General features: G+C 41.5%; 1 protein-coding gene across 1 annotated transcript; it reads right to left on the reverse strand.

Moving 5' to 3' along the window:
• Positions 1–22893: 22893 nt before the first annotated feature.
• On the reverse strand, positions 22894–27373 carry LOC142652553 (uncharacterized). Its single transcript, XM_075828202.1, has 5 exons — positions 27223–27373; positions 24563–26434; positions 23765–23887; positions 23168–23278; positions 22894–22931 (listed from the first exon to the last, which is right to left on the reverse strand). The coding sequence occupies exons 1-5, from the start codon at positions 27371–27373 to the stop codon at positions 22894–22896; spliced, it is 2295 nt and encodes a 764-aa protein (XP_075684317.1).
• Between the last annotated feature and the right edge of the window lie 338 nt (positions 27374–27711).

Consider the following 27711-nt stretch of genomic DNA (forward strand, 5'->3'; position numbering starts at 1 on the left):
CTTTACAAATGTTGGTGCTCTTTTTTCCTTTATTTGTGGAGAAAATGAAAAATTTGGAGCTAAAGCTACATCTTATTGAAGAAAAGGGATTATTTTTATTGCCCAATTCTAATACATTCTATGAAACACCTGTGGGGTCAAAATGCTCACTATACACCTAGATGAATTCCTTAAGGGGTGTAGTTTCCTAAATGGAGTCACTTTTTGGGCCTTTTCATTGTTTTGTCCCCTCAGGGGCTTTGCAAATGCGACATGGCCACCGCAAACCATTCCTGCTAAATGTAATCTCCAAAAGCCAAATAGCACTCTTTCCCTTCTAAGCCCTACTCGGGAGAAATTGCTTTACAAAGTTTGCAGTGCTTTTTTTTCTTTAGTCCTTGTGAAAATGAAAAAAATTTAGCTAACCCTATATTTTCTTTGAAAAAATTTAGATTTTAATTTTAACGGCCTAATTCCAATAATTTCTGCAAAAAACCTGTGCGGTCCAAATTCACACTATACCTCTAGATAATTTCCTCAATGGGTGTAGTTTCTTGTGGGGGGTTTCCACTGTTTTGTCCCCTCAGGGGCTTTGCAAATGCGACATGGCCTCTGCGAACCATTCCTGCTAAATGTGATCTCCAAAAACCAAATAGCACTCTTTCCCTTCTAAGCCCTGCCGTGTGTTCAAACAGCCGTTTATGACCACATGTGGGGTATTGTTTTACTCGGGAGAAATTTCTTTACAAATGTTGGTCTGCTTTTTCCCCTTTAGTCCTTGTGGAAATGAAAAATAAAATAGCTAAACCTACATTTTCTTTTCATTTTTACGGCCTACTTCCAATAATTTCTGCAATAAACCTGTAGGGTCAAAATGCTCACTATACCCCTAGATAATTTCCTTGAGGTGTGTAGTTTCCCAAATGGTGTCACTTCTGCAGGATTTCCACTGTTTTGGCACCGCAAGAGCCCTTCAAACCTGACATGGTGCCTAAAATTCCTTATGTGTGTAAATATAACTCCTTCACACTCCCCATCTAGAAGAACAAGGTATTGTATTCTTGCCAAATAGAACAGGTGTTGAGTAACATAAGCATCTAATGAAGAAATATAGTTTTACATTTTAAATGTATTGTATGTCTTGTTTGCTAGTGGTTGAATCAGAGTTATTGTCATATTGCCTCTGATTAGTAAACCTCAAGCCTACACCCCTTTAGAATGATATTATTGTAATTGATTTTGGCAATAAACCTCAGAGGAGTATTTTGAGCACACAAGCAGCCTCTGTGTGTCGTACTTCTTTCCGATATATATCGATATAATCTATGATTTTGACCTGGATAAATCACTGGGGGTATCGGTTGACATACCCATTGCAAATTTCAGTCTAATATATTTTGGGCCATGACTGCGTCAACACTTTTTGGTGCCAAAACCAGGGAGATTAATCGTCTGATAGCTGTAACTGGAGGTCTGGCATTGCATTAGTGAATTAAAACTGGCGGGTACGTAAGAAGCTTATTCTTACACATGTCTTTTTCACTCATGTTTTGCCGGGACTGGAATTTAGCGGTCATGACTTCACAATCTCCTGCAGTGTGATTTATCCAGAAGTATGAGGTATGTTGAAAAATTTTCTTGTGATTAATGATTTCAGATGTGTACGTATTTCTTGAGTTGGTGTTGAAGATGTGAATGATTGCGTCTTGAGTTCATGGTATGAAGGCCATGAGAGAATGTTTGCCGGCAATGGAACTGTTAAGATAATTGTTAGAACAGAAGTTGTGAGGAGTGATGACCCCCCCCCCCCTTTGACGCTTGGGAGAAGTTGTAACTTAAATGTGTACATTTTAAAGTGACAATTTCAGATTGAACAGTGAGGAAAAACTTGTGCTGAACTATTGTAGTGTCATTTGTTAGTCAGCTATTGTGTGAAATCATCAACAAGAGGTTACCCTGTTGCCCATTTGATCTGAGAGAGCCGATTGTCGGGGATGCCTGACTCGGCGAAAATCACAGACTACTGACTCAGTGGTACTAAAAGTGTCCGTGGGTGACACAACTGTCCAGATGGACAGACTGTGTGTATATGAGAGTATCGCAAACATCGACAAACTGCGCCTTTAGAGCGGAGAGTCGCGAACATCGACAGACTGCGCGTTTATAGCAGAGAGTCGCGGATAGACAGACTGCGCGTTTATAGCAGAGAGTATGGGACAGAGGAGTTGGATATTCAGAGGTGATATCCAATAGTACCGTCAGGACTTCTGTGGTTGTCCTGATAATTCTCAGAGGGCAGAGTGACAGTGGAAGCCTCGTGGTATACAGCCAAAGAAATTGTGACAAACAGGGTACGAAAGACATTATAACAACTATAAAGGGGTCCCATAATAATCAGGTCCTTTGTCAGGATGGTAATGGTCAAAAGAATATATGTGACAAATGTGATAAATGTGTACATAACATTATCCAGTGCAATAGGGAAAACTATGAATGTTGTATTGAGTAACCATTGATACGCTCCTAGCACACTGCCAGCTTGTAATATTGTGTGTTAGGGTCTTTTAAAACCGTCAGTTGTATGCATTGTCAGACTGGCATAAGGTAGGAACCAGTTTAGACTGATTTCTAGCATGTGTTTGATAATCCGGCATATAGACTTTGTTGTAGCATAACAACCAAGTAAGTCTATAGTAGTATAACATCAGACTGTCCGCATTTAATACCGTTGTAAAATAACAACCTGCCTGTGTTCAATGAATGACCATGACACATACCCTCAAGTGCCATCTGTGTTGCAGTAAAATAACTATCTACACAAATTACAGTGAAAGAGATTGGTATTAGCTAGCTCCAAGGGCCCCTAAAGAAATCATCAACAAAATACATAGCAAAGCCCTAGACTATGACCCACAGCTTGATTGGTTGAGTGGGGAGGATGAGATAAACGTGATCAAATATAAGTTGCATGTTCAAAAATGTGGGCTGTGTTGATGTTAATAAATGGCTGTTTGTGAATAGACAAAGACAGAGTTAGGGCTTGTTCACATCAGCGTTGGCTTTCCGTTCCGGGGTTCCGTCTGAGGTTTCTGTCGGGTGAACCCCCGCAACGGAAAGTCAAACTGAAACCACAGCTTCCGTTCGTCACCATTCTGGAAGGTTTCCGTTTTAACGACAGAATCAATAGCGCAGTCGACTGCCGGTAACCTGCCGGAACGGTGACGAATGAAAACTATTAGCAATGTTTCCGTCACCATTGATATCAATGTTGACTGAAACGGAAGCTGTAGTTTCAGTTTGACTTTCTGTTGCGGGGTTCACCCGACTGACACCTCTGATGGAACCCCGGAACGGAAAGCAAACGCTGATGTGAACAGGCCCTGTAAATCCGCAATGCTGCGAGTAAGGAATTGATGATGATGGCTAATGTAGATTATGAAGGGGGGTTGTGATGTGACATGTGTGTTATATGTGTACATGTGTGATGTAACATGTGTGCAGTGTGTGTCAAAGAAAACAAAAAAAAACCAGACTGGTACAAGCTTATACATTGAGCAGGTAATCCACAGTATAGCATTGATTTTAGATCTATATTGCATGCTCTCATTCTTAACAGCAGTACTGCGTAAAGTTGTTTCTGATTTTTTTGTGTGCCTTGTGTGATGGGTTAAATAATTAGGGTTAACTGTGTAAAGTCTAGCACAGCATGGGTCTGAAGAAAGGGGGGTTACAGTGTGTAGGAATGTGAAGTGTCTTATCTTTATCTTATCTCGCTCTCTCTCTCTCTTAGGCCCCATTCACACGAGCGTGAATCACGTCCGTGTGCTGTGCGTTGAAATAACGCACAGCACACGGACATATTGATTTCAATGGGGCCGTTTACACATGCGTGATTTTTCACGCAGCGAGAGTCCGCTGCGTGAAACTCACTGCATGTCCTATATTGGTGCGATATCACGCACCTAACCGCCCATTGAAGTCAATGGGTGCGTGAAAGCCACGCACCGCACACGCGTGATTAGCGCATCAATTCAGTTGAAAATTATTTTTTTTAAAAATATGTGGTTTGCGACTGCGTGAACAACACAAGCAAACTGATGAATTACGCAACACACAGGGACCCAATTCACGTGCGTTTTTCACGCGTGTGAATCGGATATGCTCGTGTGAATGAGGCCTTAGTACGCAGAATGAGTAAAATATTACAGCAAGCTGAATTTGTCTGCATAAAAGATAAAAGTACAAAATATGGACTGCTGGAATGTGTGGCGCTATGTTACATATTTATGTTATATGATTTGATGTAATGTTTTGAAGTTAATTCAAATGAGTTAAAATGCAGATACTGTTCCCTAATCCCACACACAGCTTATTATTGGTTAATTTAGCAGACATATTATTCTCTGTTTTACTGGATAAAGAATTACAATTGTTATTTTTGCTTTAAACATGCAGCGACATTAGTATATATACACTACCGTTCAAAAGTTTAGGGTCACTTAGAAATTTCCTTATTTTTGAAAGAAAAGCACCGTTTTTTTCAATGAAGATAACATTAAATTAATCAGAAATACATTCTATACATTGTTAATGTGCTAAATGACTATTCTAGCTACAAACATCTGGTTTTTAATGCAATATCTACATAGGTGTATAGAGGCCCATTTCCAGCAACCATCACTCCAGTGTTCTAACGGTACATTGTGTTTGCTAACTGTGTTAGAAGGCTAATGGATGATTAGAAAACACTTGAAAACCCTTGTGCAATTATGTTAGCACCGCTGTAAACAGTTTTGCTGTTTAGAGGAGCTATGAAACTGACCTTCCTTTGAGCTAGTTGAGAATCTGGAGCATTACATTTGTGGGTTCGATTAAACTCTCAAAATGGCTAGAAAAAGAGAGCTTTCATGTGAAACTCGACAGTCTATTCTTGTTCTTAGAAATGAAGGCTATTCCATGCGAGAAATTGCCAAGAAACTGAAGATTTCCTACAACGGTGTGTACTACTCCCTTCAGAGGACAGCACAAACAGGCTCTTACCAGAGTAGAAAGAGAAGTGGCAGGCCCCGCTGCACAACTGAGCAACAAGACAAGTACATAAGAGTCTCTAGTTTGAGAAATAGACGCCTCACAGGTCCTCAACTGGCAGCTTCATTAAATAGTACCTGCAAAACGCCAGTGTCAATGTCTACAGTGAAGAGGCGACTCCGGGATGCTGGCAAAGAAAAAGCCATATCTGAGACTGGCTAATAAAAGGAAAAGATTAATATGGGTGAAAGCACACAGACATTGGACAGAGGAAGATTGGAAAAAAAGTGTTATGGACAGACGAATCGAAGTTTGAGGTGTTTGGATCACACAGAAGAACATTTGTGAGACGCAGAACAACTGAAAAGATGCTGGAAGAGTGCCTGATGCCATCTGTCAAGCATGGTGGAGGTAATGTGATGGTCTGGGGTTGCTTTGGTGCTGGTAAAGTGGGAGATTTGTACAAGGTAAAAGGGATTTTGAATAAGGAAGGCTATCACTCCATTTTGCAATGCCATGCCATACCCAGTGGACAGCGCTTTATTGGAGCCAATTTCATCCTACAACCGGACAATGACCCAAAGCACACCTCCAAATTATGCAAGAACTATTTAGGGAAGAAGCAGGCAGCTGGTATTCTCTCTGTAATGGAGAGGCCAGCGCAGTCACCAGATCTCAACCCCATAGAGCTGTTGTGGGAGCAGCTTGACCGTATGGTACGCAAGAAGTGCCCATCAAGCCAATCCAACTTGTGGGAGGGCCTTCTGGAAGCATGGGGTGAAATTTCTCCCGATTACCTCAGCAAATTAACAGCTAGAATGCCAAAGGTCTGCAATGCTGTAATTGCTGAAAATGGAGCATTCTTTGACGAAAGCAAAGTTTGAAGGAGAAAATTATTATTTGAAATAAAAATCATTATTTCTGACCTTGTCAATGTATTGACTATATTTTCTAGTCATTTTGCAACACATTTGATAAATATAAGTGTGAGTTTTCATGGAAAACACAAAAATCTGGGTGACCCCAAACTTTTGAATGGTAGTGTATATATATATATATATAAAAATGTATTTATATACATATACACACACACATCTGCAGAGGCGACAAGCCTTCTTTACTGTGAGAACTGTGAATCTATGGAATAGTCTACCGCAGAAGCTGGTCACAGTAGCTACAGTAGAAATGCTTTAAAAAAGGCTTAGGCCCCATGCACACGAACATGCTTTTGCGGCCGCAATTCCCCCGAAAATCCACAGGAGAATTGCGGCCCCATTCATTCCTATGGGGCCATGCACACGACTGTGGTTTCCACGGTCCGTGCATGGCCCCGGAGCCAGGACCGCAGAAAGAACGGGCATGTCTTATTACGCCCGTGTTCTGCGGTCCCGGCTCATAGCAAATAATGGCCGCGGCCGTGTGCACGGCACGTGATTTGTGGGCGGCACGTGGGTGACACTCTGCCCCCGGCCGACCTGAAAATCACGGCCGTGTAAATGGCTACGGTCGTGTGCATGAGGCCTTAGATAATTTCCTGGAACAAAAAAATATTAGCTCCTACGTGTAGAAATTTTTACTTTCCCTTTTCCCATCCCTTGGTTGATCTTGATGGACAGGTGTCTTTTTTTCAACCGTACTAACTATGTTATATACATATATATATATATATATATATATACACACACACACACACACACGCAGACAGTCTCCCCCCTCACGTCCCGACTGGTAACAGCAGGAGGAGGAGAGGTTGTGTGAAGAGTAGGGAAGGAGGGGCTGGAGGGGGAGATTTTAAAGTAACACAGGGCGTTTTAGTAAGATAGCAGCACAGACAACAGCTGCTATTACATGGAAGTCAGACAGCAGTTCTTAGCTGCTGTGCCGCCCCCTTACAAATGCTGTACCCTGCTGCCTGAGGCCAGAAGCTCACCTTGCCTCATGGCAGGTGCGGCCCTGGCTGTATGGTTTCCAGCTCATTTTTGCCTGCATTGTACCTCTTTTCCAAAGCTGCACTCTGTTAAGACCTGGATTTTAAGCAGTAAAGTCTGTCTCCCCTTGCAGTCAGCTCTGGCGAACACCTTAGATTCTATCGACCAGAGTGCTTACTGATTAGAGGTTGCAGGTTTATGTGCACGCTCTCTCCCAGCATACTCCAGCAGCCTTGAGGTATCGCACCACTTGCACTGATATAACAGAAATTTATAAGGAGAAGGCTGTCTGCAACAGCTAAGCCCAATTTCCCAGCCACCACAATATAGGTAAAATAAAATAAGAAACACTTTTATTCAGCTACGTATAGCCTAAACAGACCACATGAATAATAGATTAAAATTGTCAACAGCCGAGAACCGGATACATGTAGGTGCTATCTGAATAAACAGACACACACAGTACAGGCATAGGAGTGTCAGTATTCCCTAACCAGTTAGAATTGTAATTTGTAAAGTGTCCAGTGAACAACAGTGAGTCAGGTCGACGGCTGTGTTTAAAATATTAGCAGCCCCCCCGACATGTTTCGCTACTAAGTAGCGTCCTCAGGGGTCCACGGGGCTAATGGCGGCGCGGGGTGAAAAGGATCCTGATATAGATGCGTCCGATGACACAACCGAAGGTGTGTCAGGCTAAATAGCCAATAATAAAAGAGGAGACATAGCGGACTCTCAGCTGTCTACAACTGACGTATAAACGGCAGAATAAGAAGGTGCAATCACGGACATGAGGTGGCGCATGCGCACTAAAGTAAAGAACGAACTCAGTGCAATCATCCTGACCTAAATCCCGACTCAACCAAGGAGTCGTTAGCGCATGCGCTGATGGGCAAAATGACAACATAGTGCCGGAGAAGCACATTCATGTACGGCAATGCTGATTGTCATCACCGTTAGAGTGACGACACTACAACAAGTGTCTGTTAGTGTAATCGGCCGGCACTAATGACTAATGTCATTTATTATTAGCCCGGAATTAAGTGCGTGCACCACATTAATGGGGCCATACTCAGAAAGAAAACACATAAAGGGAAAACCTCCCAAGTAAGAGTACGTGGAATAGCACATAGGTTCCCAGCGGGAGGAATAGTTGTGAATCAACCCGAGGTCCCTCATTTATAATAATGTCAGTCATCCAACCACCATTACAGGATCAATAAAAAATATATGTATGGATAATAATAAACCGCCATCCTCATATGGTCAAATCGTAATTAAATAAGCAAGCACGTCAGTTAGTCTAACCACTCAATTGCAAGTGGCCATTTTTATGAAAGGATTCTCCACATTAATGCAAAGAATGGAGTAAAGGCAGGCAGGTAGTTTTAATGTATTCAATTGTTTTTAATATAAATATACACATAGCTCAACAGTGGTCCAATAATATAGACAAGGACAAAATTGAGAAGATTCCCACAGTGTCCAACTGTAAAGTCAAAGAAAAGCACTGAAAGTAAAACCCTCGTTCAGACCTGAGGGGGACATGGTATTAAGACGATGGATCCATCTCGCTTCCTCCTGCAGGAGTTTACGATCCAAGTTGCCCGCTCTGGGGCCCATTTTGATTTGAGTAATGCCCCAAAATTTAAGCAACCTAGGGTTACCTCCATGAAATTTAATAATATGTCTTGTAAGAGTAGTATCCTCCTTGCAAGTTACTGCACTCATATGTCTAGATACACGTCTTCTAAGCTCCTGAACGGTTTTACCCACATATAATTTAGGGCAAGGACACCTGGCGACATAGACAACCCCACTGCTTTGGCAGTTCAAAAACTGCTCAATTCGATAAGACCTGCCATCGACAGGATTAGAAAAATTCTTCAAGGTCGGCATTAGGGGGCAGAAAGAACATCTGCCACATGGATGAAAGCCCTTAAGTGACGATTTGAGCCAGGTTGAGGAGATGTTAGATTGCCCAGAATAATGGCTATGTACCAGGAACTCTCGTAGGTTCCTACCTCTTCGATAAGTAACACTCGGATTAGCCATCACTGCATCCCTGAGATCGGGATCAGCAGTGAGAATGGCCCAGTGTCTTTGAAGGATTTGTACAATTTGAGAAGAACAAGCATCGTACGTGCCAATGCATCGGATGATATCAGATGACCCTACCTTAGTGTCCTTCTTAACCCTATTTGACAGTAGATCACTCCTATCAGAAGCCCTTGCCCTAGCATATGCCCTGTGTAACCATTTCTTTGGGTAGCCACGTGCTATAAACTTGTTGAAAAGGCCGTCACATTCAGTTTGAAAAGATAGTTCGCTAGAACAATTACGTCTGGCTCTCAAATATTGACCAATGGGTATACCCTTCTTAAGGGCAGGAGGATGATAACTCTGCCAATGGAGAAGGTTATTAGTAGCAGTAGCCTTACGGAAAATATCAGTCTGGACACCGCCACCAGGATCCAGGGAGATTTTTAGATCAAGAAAATTAATGGTATGGTCATGAATCTCATACGTAAATTTCATGCCAATAGAATTGGCATTGAGCATAGACATGAAGTCACAAAAAGTGATCAATATATCTTCCCCAAAACGAAATGTGTGAAGTTTTGGGGAAGATATATTGATGACATTCTCATCCTTTGGGATGGGGATGCCAGCACTTTTTGTGACTTCATGTCTATGCTCAATGCCAATTCTATTGGCATGAAATTTACGTATGAGATTCATGACCATACCATTAATTTTCTTGATCTAAAAATCTCCCTGGATCCTGGTGGCGGTGTCCAGACTGATATTTTCCGTAAGGCTACTGCTACTAATAACCTTCTCCATTGGCAGAGTTATCATCCTCCTGCCCTTAAGAAGGGTATACCCATTGGTCAATATTTGAGAGCCAGACGTAATTGTTCTAGCGAACTATCTTTTCAAACTGAATGTGACGGCCTTTTCAACAAGTTTATAGCACGTGGCTACCCAAAGAAATGGTTACACAGGGCATATGCTAGGGCAAGGGCTTCTGATAGGAGTGATCTACTGTCAAATAGGGTTAAGAAGGACACTAAGGTAGGGTCATCTGATATCATCCGATGCATTGGCACGTACGATGCTTGTTCTTCTCAAATTGTACAAATCCTTCAAAGACACTGGGCCATTCTCACTGCTGATCCCGATCTCAGGGATGCAGTGATGGCTAATCCGAGTGTTACTTATCGAAGAGGTAGGAACCTACGAGAGTTCCTGGTACATAGCCATTATTCTGGGCAATCTAACATCTCCTCAACCTGGCTCAAATCGTCACTTAAGGGCTTTCATCCATGTGGCAGATGTTCTTTCTGCCCCCTAATGCCGACCGTGAAGAATTTTTCTAATCCTGTCGATGGCAGGTCTTATCGAATTGAGCAGTTTTTGAACTGCCAAAGCAGTGGGGTTGTCTATGTCGCCAGGTGTCCTTGCCCTAAATTATATGTGGGTAAAACCGTTCAGGAGCTTAGAAGACGTGTATCTAGACATATGAGTGCAGTAACTTGCAAGGAGGATACTACTCTTACAAGACATATTATTAAATTTCATGGAGGTAACCCTAGGTTGCTTAAATTTTGGGGCATTACTCAAATCAAAATGGGCCCCAGAGCGGGCAACTTGGATCGTAAACTCCTGCAGGAGGAAGCGAGATGGATCCATCGTCTTAATACCATGTCCCCCTCAGGTCTGAACGAGGGTTTTACTTTCAGTGCTTTTCTTTGACTTTACAGTTGGACACTGTGGGAATCTTCTCAATTTTGTCCTTGTCTATATTATTGGACCACTGTTGAGCTATGTGTATATTTATATTAAAAACAATTGAATACATTAAAACTACCTGCCTGCCTTTACTCCATTCTTTGCATTAATGTGGAGAATCCTTTCATAAAAATGGCCACTTGCAATTGAGTGGTTAGACTAACTGACGTGCTTGCTTATTTAATTACGATTTGACCATATGAGGATGGCGGTTTATTATTATCCATACATATATTTTTTATTGATCCTGTAATGGTGGTTGGATGACTGACATTATTATAAATGAGGGACCTCGGGTTGATTCACAACTATTCCTCCCGCTGGGAACCTATGTGCTATTCCACGTACTCTTACTTGGGAGGTTTTCCCTTTATGTGTTTTCTTTCTGAGTATGGCCCCATTAATGTGGTGCACGCACTTAATTCCGGGCTAATAATAAATGACATTAGTCATTAGTGCCGGCCGATTACACTAACAGACACTTGTTGTAGTGTCGTCACTCTAACGGTGATGACAATCAGCATTGCCGTACATGAATGTGCTTCTCCGGCACTATGTTGTCATTTTGCCCATCAGCGCATGCGCTAACGACTCCTTGGTTGAGTCGGGATTTAGGTCAGGATGATTGCACTGAGTTCGTTCTTTACTTTAGTGCGCATGCGCCACCTCATGTCCGTGATTGCACCTTCTTATTCTGCCGTTTATACGTCAGTTGTAGACAGCTGAGAGTCCGCTATGTCTCCTCTTTTATTATTGGCTATTTAGCCTGACACACCTTCGGTTGTGTCATCGGACGCATCTATATCAGGATCCTTTTCACCCCGCGCCGCCATTAGCCCCGTGGACCCCTGAGGACGCTACTTAGTAGCGAAACATGTCGGGGGGGCTGCTAATATTTTAAACACAGCCGTCGACCTGACTCACTGTTGTTCACTGGACACTTTACAAATTACAATTCTAACTGGTTAGGGAATACTGACACTCCTATGCCTGTACTGTGTGTGTCTGTTTATTCAGATAGCACCTACATGTATCCGGTTCTCGGCTGTTGACAATTTTAATCTATTATTCATGTGGTCTGTTTAGGCTATACGTAGCTGAATAAAAGTGTTTCTTATTTTATTTTACCTATATTGTGGTGGCTGGGAAATTGGGCTTAGCTGTTGCAGACAGCCTTCTCCTTATAAATGTATATTGTGCCCGCCAGCCACTAAGGGTCACAACCTTTTTTGTTATCTGATATAACAGAAATGACCCGCAAAAAATAGGACATGTCCTATTTTTTTATTTTACAGACCGTGCTCCCATACTTTATAATAGGAGCACGGCCCGCAAATGTGGGTAACTGTCCGTGACCAACACAAACTAGGATTATGGCTACGACCGTGTGCAGGGGGCCTTATAGTGTTGGTAGTTGCCCTCCAATATATACGTAGTACTTGTTCTAATGTCACATATACCCACAGGCCATGGTGGTAAAAATAGCATCATTTGTGCTGGTGAAAAATTATGTTTTTTATAATTGTGCCCTGTTATCTCCCCGATAAAGAATTTCTTTAATTTGTCAAAAATATTTTCTATTGCATGGGAGGTACAGAGACTACAGATACAGGTAAACCAACCTTGCTTCCTGTCTTAAAGGGAAGGTGTCATGAATTTATTTTTTATTTTTTTATAATATTGCTTTTAGTATGATATTAAAATAAATTTTATTTATTTATTTGTGTTCTTGTGTTCTACTTATTTTTTTTTCTTACTTTTACTTCTCTATGGGGGCTGCCATTTTTTTCTTCATCTCTGTATGTGTCGATTAACGGCACATACATCCCAATAGAGAATGCGAACGGGAGCCGTTCCATTCTCTGCAGCGTACGCCTTCTGTGTGGGAACGGCGCATGTGCCGCTCCCACACAGACCAAAACGAAGCTCGTTAGCAGAGTGAAATCTGGCGCCATTTTCAGGTGGACCGGAAGCTGCCAATACAGTACACCGCGTTCCAAATAATGCAAATGTTATTTTTCGCTGATTTTCCTAAATAGTCGATGCAAATAACAGTCAGTATAATCTTCAAGCCATCAACCGTTGGAGTATAATGTAAATTTTATTGAACAAATCTCCTAATAATAATAGATTTTTTATTAGAAGTAAAAAACTCAAAATGCACTGTTTCAAATTATTATGCACAACAGAGATCAAAACATTTTAAAGGTTGTAAAGAGAACTAAAATGGTAATTTGTTGAATTTGCAGCATCAGGAGGTCATATTTACAGAAATCAAAAGCTCCTTCAATCAAAAAAAAACTTAACAGGCCAAGTTACATGTTAACATAAGACCCCTTCTTTGATATCACCTTCACAATTCTTGCATCCATTGAATTTGTGAGTATTTGGACAGTTTCTGCTTGAATATCTTTGCAGGATGTCAGAATAACCTCCTAGAGCTTCTGTTTTGATGTGAACTGCCTCCCACCCTCATAGATATTTTGCTTGAGGATGTTCCAAAGGTTCTAAATAGGGTTGAGGTCAGGGGAACATGGGGGCCATGAGTTTCTCTCCTTTTATGCCCATAGCAGCCAATGACACAGTGGTATTGTTTGCAGCATGAGATGGTGCATTGTCATGCATGAAGATAATTTTGCTACGGAAGGCACGGTTCTTCTTTTTGTACCACGGAAGAAAGTGGTCAGTCATAAACTCTACGTACTTTGCAGAGGTCATTTTCACACCGTCAGGGACACTAAAGGGGCCTACCAGCTCTCTCCGCATGATTCCAGCCCAAAACATGACTCCGCCACCTCCTTGCGGACGTCGCAGCCTTGTTGGGACATGGTGGCAATTCACCAACCATCCACTACTCCATCCATCTGGACCATCCAGGTTTGCACGGCCCTAATCAGTAAACAACACGGTTTGAAAATTAGTCTTCATGTATTTCTGAGCCCACTGCAACCGTTTCTGCTTGTGAACATTGTTTAGGGGTGGCCGAATAATAGCTTTATGCACACTTGCAAACCTGGAGGTTCCTACACCTTGAGGTTCGCGGAACTCCAGAGGCACCAGCGGCTTCAAATACCTGTTTGCTGCTTTGCAATGGTATTTTAGCAGCTGCTCTCCTAATCCTATTAATTTGTCTGCCAGAAACCTTCCTCATTATGCCTTTATCTGAACGAACCCGTCTGTGCTCTGAATCAGCCACAAATCTTTTCACAGTACAATGATCACACTTAAATTTTCTTGAAATATCCAATGTTTTCATACCTTGTCCAAGGTATTGCACTATTTCACACTTTTCGGCAGCAGAGAGATCCTTTTTCTTTCCCATATTGCTTGAAACCTGTGGCCTGCTTAATAATGTCGAACGTCCTTCTTAAGTAGTTTTCCTTTGATTGGGCACACCTGGCTAACTAATTATCACAGGTGTCTGAGATTGATTACAATGATCCAAAGAGCCCTAAGGGTATGTGCACACGCTAGCTGTCATTTACGGCTGAAATGACAGACTGTTTTCAGAAGAAAACAGCTGCGTCGTTTCAGCCGTAAATGCTCCTCCTCGTAATATATGAGGCATCTGTGACGCTCGTATATCTTGACCTGCTCTTCATTGAGTTCAATGAAGAACGGCTCAAATTACGTTGCAAAGAAGTGCCCTGCACTTCTTTGCCGAGGCAGTCAATTTACGCGTCGTCGTTTGACAGATGTCAAACGACGACGCGTAAATAACAGGTCGTCTGCACTGTACGTCGGCAAACCCATTCAAATGAATGGGCAGATGTTTGCCGACGTATTGTAGCCCTATTTTCAGGCGTAAAATGAGGCATAATACGCCTCGTTTACGCCTGAAAATAGGTTGTGTGAACCCAGCCTAAGATACAATACCATTCATGAGTTTAAGGCCTTATTTACACGAGCGTGTGCGTTTTGCGCACGCAAAAAAACACACCGTTTTGCGTGTGCAAAAGGCACTTAACAGCTGCGTGTGTCATCAGTGTATGATGCGCGGCTGCGAGATTTTCTCGCAGCCGCCATCATTTTGACACTGTTTGGATGTTTGTAAACAAAAAAGCACGTGGTGCTTTTCTGTTTACATTCAGAGAATGACAGCTATAGCATGAACCACGGAGTTCGCACGGAAGTGCTTCCGTGCGACCTGCGTGGTTTTCACGCACCCATTGACTTCAATGGGTGCATGGTGCGCAAAAAACGCAGACATATAGAACATGTCGTGAGTTTTACGCAGCGGACTCACGCTGCGCAAAACTCATGGACTGTCTGCACTGCCCCATAGCCTAATATAGGCGCGTACGACACGTGTGAAAAGCACGCGCGTATATTACGCTCGTCTAAATCATGCCTAATTGAGAAACTATTAATTAAATGTTTATGATACTTAAATCCAATGTGCATAATAATTTGGAACACGGTGTATATATAATTTATTTTGGCAAACATGTTAGGCTGTTAAGCATTAAAGAGCATTTCCCCCAAAATAAAAAAAAAAGAACCTATAAATCTCTGAATTGTTTTCTTCTGTCAATTTGTTAAAATTATTTTTAACCTTTTAACAGTTTAGGGGAAAGCTGGGAGACAATTAATACGGACACCATTCCAGTTTCCATAGGGGCTGTCACAGGGGTTAACTCCTGCAGTATACAACAAACATTTCTAATGGCTCCCATATTGGTGGTCACCCATATTTCCTGAACAGAATTTGTTTGATTTTTATTATAATTATTATTTTTATTCAACAGTACAGATTTTTTAGATAATATTATATATGTCTATTTAATACTGATTTAATGTTCTACACAATTTCCAAATGTTCTGTCTTTCTACTTCAAATTATTTCAACCCTATACTGCCCCCAAGAGAAGGGCAGTAACGGAGTATGCTTAATTGTTGTATGCTCTTGGCAAACATCTCCGGTCGAAAGGTATAAGGTAGGAAACATGAACATCTGGGAATGGAAACATTCATCCGTCCTGTCTCCTTTCTACATAGACTAAGGAAGGTGAAGGCCTTATATAAACAAAACTTTTTCCTACTTTAAGGCTATGTTCACACAGAGTATTTTGGGGGAGGAATATCTGCCTCAAAATTATGTTTGGAACTTTGAGGCAGATATTCCTCTCCCTGCACGCCGATTTTCGCAGCGATTATCGCGCCGTTTTTCGCCCGCGGCCATTGAGCGCCGCGGGCATAAAACAGCGAGAAATACCCTTTCTCCTGCCTCCCATTGAAGTCAATGGGAGGTCAGAGGCGGAAGCGCCCGAAGATAGGGCATGTCGCTTCTTTTTCCCGCGAGGCAGTTTTACTGCTCGCGGGAAAAAGACGCAGACGCCTCCCATTGAAATCAATGGGAGGCGTTCTCGGCCCGTTTTTGCAAAGTTCTGCGACGCGGTTTCCGCGTCAAAAAACTCGGCAAAATACCCCGTGTGAACATAGCCTAAATGTGTCACAAAGCATTTTTATATTCACACACAAAAGGGTATGTTCACACGCACTGGTTTCAGACGTAATTCGGGCATTTTACGCCTCGATTTACACCTGAAAAAACGCCTCTAATACGCCTACAAACATCTGCCCATTGCTTTCAATGGGAATTACGATGTTCTGTTCCCACGAGCCTTTATTTTACACTTCGCTGTCAAAAAACAGAGCGTAAAAAGATGCTCCGTAAAAAGAAGTAGCATGTCACTTCTTGAGGCGTTTTTTGGAGCTGATTTTCCATTGAACACTATGAAAAACGCCTCAAAAAATGTCTGAAAAGAAGGCTCAAAAGAAGCTCCAAATTTCATTCTCAGGGTATGTTCACACGGCAGCGTCCGTAACGGCTGAAATTACGGGGATGTTTTCAGGAGAAAACATCCCCGTAATTTCAGCCGTAACGGCATGTGCAGGCGCTTGAATGCCGCGTCCATTACGGACGTAATTGGCGCTGCTTTTCATTGGAGTCCATGAATAACGGCTCCAATTACACCCCAAGAAGTGACAGGTCACTTCTTTGATGCGGGCGTCTATTTACGCACCGTCATTTGACAGCGGCGCGTAAATATACGCCTCGTGTGAACAGACAAACGTCAGCCCATTGCTTTCAATGGGCAGATGTTTGTCAACGCTTTCAAGCCGCATTTTTCGGACGTAATTCGGGGCAAAAACGCCCGAATTATGTCTGTAATTAGTGTGTGTGAACATACCCTCAGCTTCAAAAACGCCTGCAAATCAGAGGCTGTTTCTCTGAAATCAGCTCCATATTTTTCAGACGTTTTTTGTTAAGCGTGTGAACATACCCAAATAGTAAAAAAGTCCATAAACATACATGTATGCCAATAAACACACCATGGAGACTCACTCTTTCTACCTGCTGTCCCGTACTATCCCATAAACTACATTATTTTGTTTTTAAGGGATGTATGAACCTAAAAGACATTTCGGCCAGCATTTTAGATGATGTAACTTGAGACCGTCTTTCCGGACTGGACGTCCTGCCATGTTATGCTTTTGGGGTTTCTATATGTTATATCATTTTTATTTTTTAAATATTGAGCCTATATATAAAGAGGCAACATCTCATTTTACTGTATTCAATAAAAAGATTAATGTCACTGTGTTAATTCCTACACTAGTAGTCAAAACATATCAAATATTGCCATATGTCTGCTGGACTTATGTTTGTGAAAGATCAAGAAATACATGTTTACAGAAAGTGAATGCCGTTTTTTAATCCGTGCACTAACGTCTTCAGAACAAAAATTTTCATGTTTGCCCTTCTGACTACAGTTATAACCAGGGCCAGACTGGCTCACCAGGGGATCCCCAGGTGGGCGCTGACACAATAATGGGACCGGAATGATCCAGCAGTAGACAACCCCATTTGGAGCCAATCACTTGTCACTAGGGCTTTTTAATAAGGGGAGGATTTTTAAATAACCTATTAGACCTAATTTATTATTTGTCCTGTGTGTGCAATGGTAGCAACAGAGTTTACTATGCAATTAAAAGTGGACCTGCACATCTTCTGCATAGATGAACACTGGCCACAGGATTATTTCCTTTGGTGGACCAAAGGAACGCCAGTCCGACATTGGCTATAATGGTTAATATTATTAGTTTTGACAATAAGTCATTGGGAGAGTTATCCAAAACTACTGCAAAGGAAAAGTGGAGCTGTAGCCCAAAGCAACCAATCAGGTCGCTGCCTCACTTGTCCTTTGTACTAGTTTTGATCAATCTTTTTATGTTTCAATTTATCTTTATCATAATATTGGATCTACTATGGGGCAAACAAGCAACAAATGACATTTTTTTTTATACAAGCGAGCCTAACTAAGTGCCTGTTTCCGCTTGCATCACGATTGCTCTCCCAGTCGACTGCCCTTTCACAATGGTGACAAAAAAAAACGTTAGCAAAGTTTCTGTCGCCATTGAGAGCAATAGTGATGTGCACCTTTTAATAAATTTGGCTCAAGTAACTATCTCCTATAACGGTCTTAAAAATAACCCACTGCTGCAGAGATATAGGAAAATACGTAACCTACATCAAGATTCAACATTATTGAGCAACGAGGAAAGGGGCCCTGACCAAGGAGCAATAAGGAGGACTATGTGGCCCTATAAGGGAAGTTGATTAGAGGATCCTGACTCCAGAAGCAGAGATTTCTAAAATAGCATGGCCTCGTGCCCTATGAAGCTGTGTTGTCTAGGGAGGTGAAATATTGTCTTACATGGGCCAGGTGTGAAGTGGGGACTGTACAGTGGGATAAAGGTTTGTTGGGTTAGTTGGGGGATGTGGAGCTGCAGGGTAATGAATAGAAAGTCAGTGTGGCTACTGGACAGCGAGGCACAGCGATTTATAAGACAAAATGAGCAAAATGGCGTGGCTAAGATTGTGACAACCCACTGCAAAAATATGAAGAAAGTATAAAACGAAAATCACTGAGGAACCCACTGTAAAGCAGAGGTAAAATCAAAGAAGGATCGTTTTTAAAGTTGCTCACAGAAGTTGTTCAGTTGCAAATACACTTCGAGGCCTCTCATTCTTCTCTTCATTTAGTCATTGATATTGTAGTCATAGCACAGGGAGTATTAGTACTAGTCCTTATCAATGAATTAGAATATCAAAAAGAGCATTTATTTCAGTAATTTAAAAAGTGAAACTCCTATATTAGATTCATTACACACATGTAGTGATCTATTTCCAGCATTTTTTTCTTTTAATGTTGAGGATTTATGTCTAAGGCTGGGTTCACACGACCTATTTTCAGACGTAAACGAGGCGTATTATGCCTCGTTTTAAGTCTGAAAATACGGCTACAATACGTCGGCAAACATCTGCCCATTCATTTGAATGGGTTTGCTGACGTACTGTGCAGACGACCTGTAATTTACGCGTCGTCGTTTGACAGCTGTCAAACGACGACGTGTAAATGGACTGCCTCGGCAAAGAAGTGCAGGGCACTTCTTTGCCACGTAATTTGAGCTGTTCTTCATTGAACTCAATGAAGCACAGCTCAAGATTTACGAGCGTCTCAGACGGCTCGCAAAATGCGAGGCGCATTTACGTGTGAAACGAGGCAGCTGTTAACAGTCTGTTAGGGTATGCTCACACGAAGAGGCATTTACGTGTGAAAAGACAGTTAGGCTATGTTCACACCGAGTTTTTTTTGCAGGCAGAAAATTCTATAAAATACCATTTGGAATTTTGAGGCAGATTTTGATCTGCTTGCACGCCGTTTGCCACGTTTTTCGCAACATTTTTCACTCGCGTCCATTGAGCGCGACGGGCAAAAACGCAGCGAAATACAATTTCGCTGCCACCCATTGATGTCAATGGGAGGTCAGTCTTAAACGCCCAAAGATGGAGCATGTTGCTTCTTTTTCCCGCAAGCATTTTTTTCCGCTCACAGGGAAAAACGCCTCCGCTTCCCATTGACATCAATAAGAGGCATTTTCTGACGTTTTTTGGCGCGTTGTCCGACACAGGTTCCGTGTCAAAAAACTCTGTGTGAACAGGGCCTTAGTCTATACTTACCGCTGTCCATCAGTCACGAGTCAGCTAGGAGAAATCAGAAGTGACAGGATTAGGGACAGAATCTAAAAGGTACATTATATATCAATGTACTCCCAACTGTAAATAAGATGTCACCAAGAAGGTCTATTGCCATATAAAAGTCAAGAATTACAGGTTAAGTGTATTCATACGAGTATTAGAACTACAAGGTGGTTTATAATATTCTTACAATAGGAAGTGCATTATTCCATATATAGACACCCTGGCCCGGGATTCTGCTCATAGGAGCCCCTGACTTAACTGTCCATATAAGATCCCCGGCCAGAGCATTGTCGACGCTGGGGCCAGGGATTCCGCTACTGGCGGAGCCCTTGGCATCACTGTCCGTATATGGCACTGCAGTGACACCTAGTGGCTGCTAACATGACAGGCATACACTAGATAAACTATAAGTGCAAATAAAACAGGCGCAGTCATCACTCCACACAAGAGGGAACACAGAAAGTACCAACAAACATGAAAGATACACAGAGAAGACAGTTCAACTTAAAGGGGCAGTATCACCCCCTTACAAGCACCCCTGCCATCAGAACATCGTCTGTGTTAGGACCTGGGGGGGACGGGACCGAACAACCACAAGATTGAGAGGAGGGTATTCCGTCAGAATTTTGCATCGGGAGACTTAACAGCTCCTCCAGACATTTCAGTAAAATTGTCTACATGTTAGACATACTTGCCATCCTGTAGCATTACGGGTGGCACGGCTGCATCGGTAGTTTAACAAAACAAAAAACAAAAACAAAACTTCACCTCAAATTGTCATCAGTAAGCAATTTTGAGAGATGAGGCAGGACAAGTAATTTGGCAGGACTGGGTTGACACTCTGCGTTCTTCCTAGACACACATTTCTCTATCTGGTATATTTACACTGCTGCTGTATGTAAAATTGGCTGTGTCCCACATATTCAGTACTGCAGGTGTTTTGGGCAGGGAGTGGAGTTTCTAGCTGCAGCTACTAGCAGAGGAAGGGATTCAATGTGATCCTGCACCTTATTAATCACAGTAAGGAAATGACCAGCGCTGTTAAAATGACATTACAGTTGGGTTTGGAATGGAGCTACTGCCTATAAAAACTTTGATGCTTTTCAGCCTTGGGACAACTGCCATAGTTATCAAAATGCCACTCCTTCACCAGGTTAATGAGTGCCGTCTGCGGCAGCACGCTTGCGTTGCCTCATGAAAGGTGCATCCTGGGTTCCATAGTAGGAAGCTATACAGGCTCTGTACACACTGTTCTGAAGTGTTTACCTGCCAGGGAAAGAGGTATCTAATATATCTCAGATTATTCAGCACCTCTACAGTCTCAAATGAGGAGGGATCAAAGTTTTATTTCATTATACTAATAAGTAAAGCTCCTCCTTTTGAGTCAGTATTTTATTAGACATTTTGTATTCAGGAAAACATGTCTATCCATTTAGGAGTACATGCCTCCCAACCTTTGGTATGTCCCGGTGTCAACTGTATCTACGCCCTCAGGACGCAGATATAGTTGAATCCAATGCTGAAGCAGGGAACAGTTAGCTCCCTGCTTCAGCATTAGTACAGAGCAGAGGAAGCTCCTCCACTCGTCAAGGACTCCCCCCTGCACAGCACTACTTTAAGCTCTGAGCACAAGGAAGCTCTTGACATCACTGTCTATATATGGACAGTGACATGAGTGGCTCTTCCAAGAGCAGAATCCCATGCCAGAGTATTGTTGCCAATACATCTATGTGGGCATTATATTGCATGGAGGCAGCTGATTTAGAATTCTACTGTGGGAGGCTCTATGGGAAAAGGATATGCATTGACTCACCAGGGTGTGTATGGGCAGGATTAGGGGGCATGGCTTAAGAAAAAGATTTGCCGCACCACATTGATTGTGTTAGCTGTATATTACAGCTGACATGCTGGCGCTAGCTCTGGTACCCTGCCGTTTCAGCAATCACTGGCGATTAACCCCTTAGATGCTGTGGTCAATAGCAACGGTGGTTTGTAGCAAATAGACACCTGTGATGCGATCATGGAGTTGCTGATGGTTGCTATGGCAACCAGATACCCAACAATGGCCTCCCAGTCTTCCAAGCACGGTAGCCTATTTGGACCCACCAACGCAGACTTGCGGTCAGTGTTTAACTGACAGCTCTAATACATTGCACTATGTAGATAGTGCAGTGTATTGGTATAGCGATCAGGTGTTTATGCCTTAGAGTCCCCTACTGGGACAAAAAAAAAAAAAAAAATACATATTTGGTATCCCTGCATCTGTAACGACCCATACTATAAAACTTGTTTTTCCTGCACGGTAAATGCCATAGCTAAAACAAAAAAAGGCAGAATCTTTTCTTGTTGCCTTGCCCCTCCCAAAGTTAGTAGAATAAAGTGTGATCAAAATGTCACATGTACCCTAAAATGGCACCAATGGAAATGCCAGCTCGTACTGCAAAAAAAATAAGCCCCCACAAAGCTTGGTCAATGCAAAAATATCGGTTATGGCTCCTTGTAAGACACTCAAGCACTTTTGTAACCATATTCTATTAAATTTAGATAAATGCTAATTTTTATTCTAAGTTTTTTTTTTTTTACAAATACTGAATGTATTGACCACATTTTACCACTGACAGCACAGTGTCAAAAAAAACAAAAACCCCAAAACTCTAGAACGCTTTTACCTCTAAGCGATTCAAAGTTGTTGCCACAAAGTGACAGCCCATTTTTGCTTTTTCCCCCCCAAATCTGACTTGTGCCTCCAAGGGGTTAATATTGAACAATCTCAAATATATAAAAATAGAATTTGAAAAGAAACAGTTAATCCAGAATGGATACAAGTTTATTAGATTTAGTTATATATTTGTGAATTCTGTGCTATTTACATAAGTGTTTTCAATGTGCTACTTTTTCAAAACATCATTTTTAATATTCATAACATTTTATATGTTCACTGTGCCAGTTAGCTTTTTAGCCTCACTTTCCCCTTTTGTGCATAAACCACAAGGTTACAAAACAATCAGTGGACTAGTAGGTAGGACTCCCTTGCTGGAGTAAAAAGGTTTCATGCAAAACTCACTCACAAATACATTAAGAAATAAATATATTAAATACACATAATAAGCAGTTGTGCTACTTCTTCTTGGTGCCACTATTCCTTAAGCTGCGACCTAGAAGGATAAAGGGGAGAGAGCTTTTAGGTGCAGGTTCCTTCATATATTATTGTCCTCTATTGGAGGCGCTCATATCTGCTTCCAAGTAGGACATTAACATACATCTAGTTAGCAAGTTTTATATACACTTTGTTGCCATTTCATATATGCTAGTCTAAGAAAACAGTGTTAAGCACGTCGTTGTGCTAGCTTAGAAAGTGGGGTTCAATGGCTTTATGTAATTTCAAGTATACCTCTGTACAAAATGGATTTGGGTAGATCCCACGTTTCTATTTCTTCTGTATCAGTTCTATTTTGTTTTCTTTTAGAAGACTTAAGCGTTCCTTTCTTTTTTGGAGGCTTATCTTTATACAGAGACAAAAACAGACAAAATAGACAGAAAATTCAGTATTGAAAGTGTAATAAAAAAAATAAAAAAAAATAGATGAGTATATACACACACACACACACACACACACACACACACACTTGAAAGTCATAGCACAAGATATTATATCTACACACACTTATGGGAACCATTGTACTACTTTCCTGCAAGCAGTTTTCACATCCACTCAGCTTGTGTTCGTGTAGGTGCATAAATATAGTCAGTTAATTTTAGATTAAAAGTAATAGGTTATTGTAGTATAATTCCAAAAGCACACACATTCTTGCATCCTGTATGCGATATTGCAGTATGTGTCTGCATTTGCCATGTGGAGCCCTGCTCTAGTCCATCTTTCAAATGGTACCCTCAAATGTAATATACCATTGCTTGGGGTAGGATTGGTCCTCATTCTCATTTTATAAAACAATGACTACGAGTCATTCACATGAACTCCATCCATTACCTTGCTCTTTGATTTTGGTTGGATCTTGCAGATAATACGTAGGTTCGGAGAATTTGGGTTTAGCACCTCTTCCAACCCAGTACTCTTCAACAGTTGCCCCAGAGGTTTTCTTTTGAGGTTTTCCTAATGGAAGAAGGATATTTAACTATAGAAATTACATTATTTAGAGGTTGTCAACACCTTAACCACTTCCCCATTAACTGACTGCTAATCATTCATTTCCTAAAAGAAGCTCTTATGGCTAATTTCACAAGACCATAATACAGTCATAACACCCAGACAGCCCCCCTCCACATATTTCTGATGAACCAAACTTTGATCACGGTAGAACCCAATGGTTATCGAAGTTTGGTTCAAACGAATTGCAGGTGGTCTAGGAATTGAGGTCATCATACTAACGCAAAGCTTCACCCTTATTACAGCCACGTGCAACCTGTCTAAAGCATCACTCTGTTCTGGCTCAGAGGTAGGTCCAAGGTGGGTGAACTCGAGACAAATTATAGCATTTAGGAGGATAAAGATTAAGTGCAAAACCACTTAATCCTCAGAACTAGATGTAAAGCGGATGGCACTACACCACCAATCACAAGGATATACAGAAATTTAAGAGGGAATAATTTTGAAATAAAGTTAGGTAGTATCATTGACTTTCGTGGACTTGCAGCTTAGAGTGATCTTGTAGAACCTTGGAGGTTTGTATAAATCAAGGAGTATTGATTTTTTCCAATCCGCAGTCTGTTAAAATGAGCTGTGAAGGGGGAAGAGCAAATGCAGAATACTCTTCATTAATAAACTTACCACCCATTGGCTTTTGCAGAGACTTCTGTTCATTCGCTTCTTTGTAGCCTCTCTCAGGTCTTTCATAGGTGATATAATCACTCTGTTTAAGTCTGTGCATCTGCCCCAAAGCTTCACTTTCTCCTTTTTTCTTCACTCTTAGCTTTTCGCTGAGAGGAAACCCAACAAGCTGGGCTGGAAATACACCTTTTGGAGGCTTCCACAAGATTCTTTTCTGAGCAATCTGATTAAAGTAGTTACTTTTACCAAGCTCCAGCTGCTCATGTGGTACGCTTTCTTGGAAATAATATTCTTCATTATCACTCTGATCAGCAAAATCATGCACGTTCTCTTCTAATACCCAATATTCTTCAGAATCTTCAGGTTCAGACAAGGATTGACTCTTCCGTGGCTTCTTTTTCATGGAATATAGCTTCCTTTTGCTTAAGGCTCTTACAGGTACGCCAATTTTGCGATTTCTGCTTGAAACCTCTCTAACTTTTAATCCAGAAGCGTTATAGCTCTTCTCATATTGACTGCTGGCATGCTTCAGTGACACATCATCCTCTTTTAAAGAGCCACTGCTTTGAATTTTTTCCCTTTCAGTGCTCTCGGCATGTTTTCGGAAAGCATACAAACCTTTCCTAAGCATATAATCTGGGACAAAATAAGAAACTGAGCCATTATCCATGGATGAGCTTTCATCCCTGGAAGAAAGCTCTTCAGATGTAATGCTTAATATGCTTGGCCTCTTTTGTTTTCGGTGAGACATATACAAATCGTAATCATAGTCGGTTTCTATATTATCAAAACAAGCCAGCCATGTTGGTGAAGGAATGAACTTCTGTACAGAGTCTTCTGCCCACACACTTGTATTTGTTACCTTGACCTCACCATTACATACAGACTGGTTTTCAATTAGTTTCTCAGGACATATTTCTGGGCCAATTAACAGTTCTTCATTGGCCGTTTCTTCAGTTGAATCCTCTCCCTCAGAGCTTTCTTGGTCATCAACTTGTTGGACTTCATAAACCGGGCAGACCACTTGAACCTGTTCCACTAAAACAGACTGAGGTTCACACTCTATAGAGGACTTTACTTTTTTATTCTGTATGGCTTGCTTACTTGACTCCCTGGGCTGTGAAAGGGAGGTCTGAGTTTCTGATTCTTGCACGCCATCAAGGCTTAGGAGTTTAGGAGATGCAGACTGCTTACTCTCCTCTTTGTTTGAGAAAGAGACACTATGTACTGCAATCTCTTCTCCTTCTGCATGAGGGCCATACAGTACACCCTCACAAAATAGATCACGCTGAACTACGTTTTCTGGTAGGTCTTTAACAACTGCCACATCAAATAGTGGAATGGTTTCTTTATATGACTTCCACATCTGTATGGCAGCAGGAGAACCACTTCCATACTCTATTCTTACCTCCTCTTTTTCATAGGCATAACTTCCTGGAGGCATGTTTCGATACTGTGATTGATTGCAAGAATTTTTGTGAAAGTCCCTTTCTGGCATTGCAGGAACTGGTGACATTGCTACTCCAACATTCTCCACGTTATTTTCATTCTCTGTGCTAATACCAGAGGAATGGGATACCAAGTTTCCCACATCACAGTCTTTACTTTCTGTACCCAGGTGCTTTTTGGCCACATATTCTGGCTGTCTTTGGTCCGTTTGAGTTTCTTTAGTTTCTGTTCTTCTTCCTGGACTGCTGTAATGCCTAAATCGTGTGGCATGGTAAAACATAGGAGAGGGTGGATGGGGATTAAAATGAGGTCTTCTACTCATTCTCATGTTCATTTGCTGAGGATGCTGGGGAACATAAAACCCAGGGTATTCATGAAGTGCAACAGAGTAGTAGGGCAAATAAGGATTCCCGCCTCTGAAGCCTGGAAGAGAAGGAAAAAGATATGAAAAAAAAAAAAGTGATTTATAGTACAAAGATGCGCGATATGATGTCTTTACATTTAAAGAATCTGTAGGTTTAGCTACTTAAAGGCTATGTACACTCATGGGAATAGTTTTAAAAAAAATAAAAATGTGCATCAGTGTGATTGGTACAACGTTCAAATTTAAAATAATTGAATAAAAAAGTATTACGGGATACAGCTGCTTTGTATCCGGAATACAGTAGTATCTTACGCCGAGACCTGTGTCAGTCACGTCAGCAGCAAAGTGGCTCATGCTTGATAAATTTGGTGCGAGTTTGGACACGGTCTAACTTTAGCCACTCTTTCTGCTAAACCATGCCCCTTGTAGAGTCCAACACCATGTGCTTTTTGGTGCATTTCATTGATACGTGTCTAAATTTACGTGTGCCATGATTCTGGCAAAGCAACAATAGTAAATCTGCGCTATTGTGTTGCAGAAATGCAGCAGACTAGTGTCTTTTACTCTTTGTAATGCATAGTGTGAAATCCGCAGCGAAAGTAACACTGCATCTTCACCTGGCAAGTCCCTTCCAAACTATACAGTTGAAGAGCTGTAATTTTTGGGTTAAAAAAAAAAATGTCAATTGTTAAAGACCACAGCGTACATAATTTCTTGCAAGATTTTTGTGGAGTGTCTTTGAGATACCATAGAATTCCACACCACCCAGAAAAAAAAAAGAAAATATGCTGTAAGCCATGTCTTTCAAATTCTGTTCTACTTTACTACAAATTTTATATTATCTTACCCGGTCCAGGGATGCAGTATGGATTGTACATTTGGCTCAAATACCACGGATTTGGGAAAGGTAGTTGTGCTGTTGGCTGTGCATAAAAGAAGGGTCTCTGCTGGGATGTAGCATACTGTCCATTTTCTGAAGGAGGTGCTGCAGCATTCATTTTTTAATCTAAAAAAAGATGAGAAAAAAAACCGATGTAACCAAACCACATGGAATAAGAGCAACAGTATGTGGTACATCATAACTAAGGTCATGTTGCAGTTTTTGTTTGCGTTTTTTTTTTTTTTTTTAATTGACACTGGCAAACCTACACCAGAGACTTGCGTGTGCTCAAGTGAAGGACACTTTCACATGGGAATACTTTGGTTACCATTTGTAAGCCAAAAATAGGAGTGGAACATGAACTGAGGAAGTATACTGGAAAGATTTTTAACTTCCTGGTTTTGGCTTACATATACGGATGCAAAATAGGCCTTCTCAGACAAGCATATTTTACAT

This window comes from Rhinoderma darwinii, chromosome 5 (assembly GCF_050947455.1).
Source record: "Rhinoderma darwinii isolate aRhiDar2 chromosome 5, aRhiDar2.hap1, whole genome shotgun sequence".
Classification (NCBI taxonomy): Eukaryota; Metazoa; Chordata; class Amphibia; order Anura; family Rhinodermatidae; genus Rhinoderma; species Rhinoderma darwinii.